The sequence below is a fragment of the Panthera onca genome, chromosome F2 (assembly GCF_046562875.1).
Source record: "Panthera onca isolate mPanOnc1 chromosome F2, mPanOnc1 haplotype 2, whole genome shotgun sequence".
NCBI lineage: Eukaryota > Metazoa > Chordata > Mammalia > Carnivora > Felidae > Panthera > Panthera onca.
In genome coordinates, this window is record NC_138356.1 from 50,165,101 (window position 1) to 50,171,100 (window position 6,000).

At 51.3% G+C, this 6,000-nt stretch overlaps 1 protein-coding gene across 1 annotated transcript in view; it reads right to left on the reverse strand.

Annotated features, from left to right (window-relative positions):
• DPYS (dihydropyrimidinase) overlaps nucleotides 1-1,668 on the reverse strand; it is an 80,323-nt gene extending 78,655 nt beyond the window's left edge. Inside the window, exon 1 of the mRNA XM_078441961.2 lies at nucleotides 1,289-1,668. Within this exon, the coding sequence (XP_078298087.1) occupies nucleotides 1,289-1,552 (264 nt within the window). The 5' untranslated portion in view covers nucleotides 1,553-1,668. The remainder of the gene's footprint in view (nucleotides 1-1,288) is intronic.
• Between the last annotated feature and the right edge of the window lie 4,332 nt (nucleotides 1,669-6,000).

The window sequence follows — 6,000 nt, forward strand, 5'->3', positions numbered from 1 at the left end:
ATATCTTGACGAATAGCCTGATTTGTTTCACACACAAGAGTTTAGGCCTTAAGGATATCAATACCTTCACCCCAAAATGCAAGCCTCAAGGAGGGCATGGGCTTAGCTTTAACCAAAGTGCTGAGTGGGGTTGTAACTTTATGTAGCTGTAAGGCAGCCCAGTTTGTCTCCAGATCTTATTTTCAGGAGCTTTGGAGAAACGTTCAAGGTTCTTTTCATTGAGCAGAGCCTCTAGGCCTTTGTGTCTAGAGAAACCCAACCCTCTCCCACCTTGGTTTGATGATCTGATCCTCCTGCACCATCAGCCAAGCCCCAGGTGCTCAAGCATCAAGAAGGAGGTCCATATTCTGTATCTCCTGGGCCAGCTGATTAAGAAGAAATGGGGCCAGGTTGCCTGGGCACCCGTGTGAGTGCTGGGGAGACCATTCCTGGAATATTTCTCTTCTAAATTCTTGTCAGGGGGCGCCTGGGGGCCTCAGTCGGGTCAATGTCTGACTCCGGATTTTAGCTTGAGTCATGATCTCACAGTTCCTCAGTTCAAGCCCCCCACCTCCGGCTCTGTGCTGACAGTTCACAGCCTGCTTGGGATTCTCTCTCTCCCCTTCTCTCTGCCCTTTCCCTACTTCCTCAAAATACACAAATAAACATCAAAAATAAATAAATAAATTCTTGTCAGGGCTGTGTCTTTTCCACTGGAGGGTGGAGGCAAAGACTGTGGACCCAGTAGGCTACCAGCCTGCCCAGACTTGTAATCCACTGCCCAGCATACGCTGCCTACCTGGAGTCAGGCAGTATCTACTAGGGGAACGGATTTTTCATTTGGTTTTGGCTGGGGGTGGAAGATGGGGAGAAATGGCTGGGGGTGCCGGGTAAACAGAGAGATTGTAGAGATAGTATGGAACACTTGCGGACTTCCATAGGACAGCAGCGACAATGGGGAAGGCGCGGGGAGGGAAGGGGGTAGTTGGGGAGTATAGGGTGCAGAGAACTGAGGGCGAGAGGATAGGCTGACTTAAACGTGTCAAATTACCCAAAGCGAGGAGTAGCGGGCGTGTGGCTTGGCCTAAGCTGGGGGGAAGCCAGCGGGAAGGGGAGCCTGGTAGAAGGGCGCTCGCAAGGGACCGCCCACCCCGGCCCTACGGCCGCTCGGTCGCGGCTGCAAGGCTCGCTCCGGCCCCGCGGGCCCCTCGGCGCGGCGCAGGCGGCGGCCCGGGGGCTCCGGGGCAGCTGGGGGAGGCCCGCGGGCTCGGCGGGGCACCCGGGGTGCAGGGCGCGGCGGCGCGGATACCTTGGTGCCCTGGTGGAAGTCGTCCACGGACCGCGCGCCCATGAAGGGGAACTGCATGTGCGTGTGCGTGTCGATGCCGCCGGGCAGGACCAGCTTGCCGGCGGCGTCGAGGACCCGCAGGCCGGCGGGCGCGCCCCCGGGCGGCAGCAGGTCGCGGCCGAGCGCCCGCACCACGCCGTCCTCCACCAGCACGTCGGCCACCTGCGAGAGGTCGTCGTTGACCACGCGCCCTCCGCGGATCAGGAGCCGCGACGGCGCCGCCATGGCGAAGGGGGCAAGGGCTGCCGACCGCGCATGCGGGTTGGCCTCCTTCGCGGTCCCCGAGAGCGGCCGACGGCCTTGGCTCCGGGACCCCAGGGGAGCGCGCAGCCCGGGCGCACCCGCCCGCCTGTTTATCTGCTGGCCGCGGGGCGGGCTCCACCCCGGGAGGCGAAGCTGGCGCTGGCAGGCTGGGGCAGGCCGGGGCAGGCCGGCTGCGCTCGGTCACCACCCCGACTGTTCCGTCGTCCGGAGTCTAGGGGTCCGGGTCACTGGGAGGGAGAGTCTTGGAGTTTTAAGCGTTTGTTTTCCCTTGTAAGAAAAGGCACTTTGGGGAAAGAAATCCACCTTATTCTGCCCCTTAAAGACGAACGTGCCTGTCCCAAGACACATAGACACAGGCAGACACTCTCTCACTCTCTCTCTCTCTCTCTCTCTCTCTCTCACACACACACACACACACACACACACACACACACACACACACACACACACACACACATATCACCTGCAGTAGCAACAATGAAAATACCCACGCCAGAAGGAACCACTTGATACTTGATCTGGATTGCCTTTTAAAAATATTTTTTAGGGGCACCTGGGTGGCTCAGTCGGCTAAGCGTCCGACTTCGGCTCAGGTCACGATCTCACTGTCGGTGGGTTCCAGCCCCGCGTCGGGCTCTGTGCTGACGGCTCAGAGCCTGGAGCCTGCTTCCGATTCTGTGTCTCCCTCTCTCTCTGCTCCTCCCCCGTTCATGCTCTGTCTCTCTCTGTCTCAAAAATAAATAAACGTTAAAAAAAAAAATTAAAAAAAAATATTTTTTATGAGGAGCAAATCATCCATCACACAACCCCAGTAATTGGCAGACACGGAGTGAAAATTCGGAGTGAAATATTTAATCTCTTTGAAACTAAAGCAGCTTGGTATCAGCGATTCTCCAGATTTTAAGAATGCAATAGGTACCAGCAAGTTTTTCTTGGAAAATAGCAAGTAATGTAATTCTAAAGATCCGGGTTTTAGTCCGATTTTTCACAAGACTGGTTTAGAGGTCTTCTGTTAAGTCTTTCACCCTCTTTTCTCATACATAAAACTGAGATATTTGTTCTCCCCCTCCACCCTTGCAGACTTCTTTGAGAAGCGGATATGGTGATGGATGTGAATGCACCTTAATAAAATGGGAAATACCACAGAAACCTAATGAACAAATACTGGCTTTGTAAGGACTGACCATGGAGGGGATTGGATGGGCAAGGGGGTGGGGGGTGGGGGTAAGGGATAAAGATAAATATCATCTTGTCCTCAAGGAGCCAGCCAATGGTGACACACATTCGATACTTCAATAGATGACAAAATATATAAAACAGAAAATTCTACCTTTGAGAGAGGATAAAGATAAGAGTTTGGGGGAAAGGGAGAGTCGACTTCTGTCTTGAAGACAATTGGATCTAGAAGATTCACAGAGAGGTATTTGAACCAGGATATAGAGGACACAGCCATAAAGAGATGAGGGGAGGGGAAAGGAATGGCATGCTAGGCCATGGGAACAGAGTATGTAAAGGCACAGAGGAAGGATGGCAAAGTTGAGTCTGATAGAGCTAGACAACCTTGGACCAGCCCTGCACCCTACAGGGGAGGAGGAGGAAGCAGAGACAGAAGAGGGGTAGTCAGAAGGGGTATGGGAAAGCAACGTGTGAGGGAAGACAGCAATACAGAATTTCAAGAAGGGCAGCAGAGCTGAATGCTGTAGAAGGGTCGGAGAGTGTGGTAGACATCTGCTGTTCCAGCACCTGTTTTTGTCCTTATTCTGCTAACAGGCCCTGGAGTTTCTCTGTGGGAAATCCTTCACCCAGAAGGAGTCCTCACAGTGATGGGATGGGCATGTGTCCCAGGCCACCTGACTGTGCTCAGTGAGAGCAGATTCCAAGACTTTGGTTAGATGGAGCAGATGGGGACCTTATTTCTTCCTGCTGGACTTGAACCTGGAAGGTTATAAACAAGAGGCTTCTGGGAGCCGTGTAGACAACACAGGGAAACAGTCTTGTGAACAGAGCCAACACAGAGGACATGCAGAAGAGATGGAGAGAGGCTGGTTTCTCACAACATGGTTGGAGCTTCCGGAACCACCCGTGCCTCAAGTCCCCCCCTCCTCTAGACTTTCCACTCTGTGGCAGTTGGTTGACTTCGGGTCTTCTGTCACTTTCAGCAGTCAACTGACAGAGACTGGGAAGATATCTTTTGAGTTTAAAGACAAGGCGGTCACATGTGACCTCAGGGATGGTGTTTCCAATAGTGGAATGGACGGTATCGTTGCAAATTTCCTCATCTCTCAGATTACACATACGTCTAAGTGATTAAAAAATTAGAAAGCCTCAGTAATTTCAGATTCCTGATTTGGCCATCAAGCCAGAAACAAGAAATCCAAGAAGGTTATGCAATTATTGTGAAAAGGCTGCTGTGTAAAGGTGAAAGGAATAATTACAAATGTAATGAAACTCCTGTAAGCTATCGAAATAACACACCACTGTAGGAAAATAAGATGGGATGCCAGGGTGGTTGCGACATCCTTTCTGAAACTGTCCAGGTGAATGACTTCAAAGGTTTCTTTATTTTATTTTTTTTAGTAGAGTCTTTTTCCCCCTTTTTTCCCTTTTAATTTTATTTTAGAGAGAGAGCTTGATCACGAGTGGGGGAAAGAGGCAGAGGGATAGAGAAACACAGAGAGAGAGAGAGAATCTTAAGCAGGCTCCATGCTCAGCATGGAGGCCAACATAGGGTCAGTCGATCCCACAACCCTGAGATCATGACATGATCTGAAATCAAGAGTCTGATGCTCAACTGACTGAGCCACCCAGGCGCCCCACAGAGTCTTTTTCCCCCCATGTTTATTAATTTTTGAGGGAGAGAGAGAGAGAGAAAAGAGAGAGAGAGAGAGAGAGAGAGAGAGAGCACTCATGGGGGATGGGCAGAGAGAGACAAAGAGGATCCGAAGTCAGATGCGGGGGTTGAGCTCACGTACAGTGAGATTATGACCTGAGTCAAAATCAAGAGTCGGACACTTAACCGACTGAGCCACCCACGTGCCCCTATTTTAGATACTTTACATCAAACCAACTTCCCATGTTTAATTAACTCAAACTTTTATCAGAAAAAGGGCTTTGTAGAACGTCGCTGAAGCAGGAGGAAGTGGCTCATGGAGATTCACCGACAGCAACACGAGACAGAGTGGGGAAGTTCAAGGAGAAGTGTTAGTTCACAGAAAGAGCTCTCCCTGATTCACCGGGTGGGATGAGCCTGGACAAAAGTGATCCTTGGAGGAAGCTTGTCCTCAGAACAGCCCCTCCTCTCTTCGCTTTGTCCTGTTCAGCCTCCTCCTTACCCAGAGGTCTACTTAAGGCCTCACTGGGCAGTAACAAGGATTTGGGAGAGAGAGACGCGATACTGGTGGGAAGCAAGACTGTCATTTTGCCTTTTTCTTGCTGGGGGAAGAGTTGGGTTGGTTGACTCACAGAACAAAGAGTGGAGGACTCACTGTCACCCAGAAGATTACAAAGATCGATGCTTAACCACAGAAATCAGCCCTGACTGATGATTTCAAAGGGCAGCAAGGTAGAGGAGAAAATGGCGACTTCCTTCACTGAGTGACTTGAGTTTTTGGGAAAACAAATCCATCAGACCCAGGGGTACTTAAGTCCTCAGCAAGCCCAGAGTCCAGGAGTTTGCTTTCCCTATTCTCCTGAACTGGCCGGCTCCTGCTCTAGGACCCTGTGGCCCTGAGAGGGTTTCAAACCACTGTTTATGGGCAGAGGGAAGGAATCTTCTCAACTGAAACACAAGGAGTGAGGTTGACAGGAGCTTGTAAGACCCACCCTCTGGGCTTTTAGAGTTTTGTGACTCTGGGAACAGGGACAGAAGCTCATTCAGAGAGTGCCTGGCAGAGTCTTCGAGTTTAACTCTTCTTGGGTCAAGGTGTGTGAATTGGAGACAAAGTAAGACTTGCCTTTGAGATCCAGGACTATTTTATTTCTGGTCCCTCCACTTCATTGGAGGCCCTTCATGGAAAGGGTGCCATATACAGAGTGTGAAGCCTGCAGTCATCATCAGGGAATGATGCTTGATGGAACTGATCCTGAAGTCTGTGTGCTGATGCCCAGGGGCAACATGTTTATCACTGCTCAGCAATGACATGCATGACAGGTGGGAACGGTCCCCTGCCTGTGGAGGGCCAGAGAGAGAGAGAGAAAGAAAGAGAGAGTGAGAGAACTGGCCATTGGACAACTCCAGAGGGCACCCTTCCCTGAAGCACCAGTCTTGGCCGGAAGGAAGGAAGGATGCTTGCCCTGGATAACAATACCAGCACCGGTAGCAAAGATTTATCCAGCACTCACGTCAAGTCAGGACTGGCCAAATGCTTTATGCACCTTATTTTACTTCACTCTCACAACTCTCTGAACTG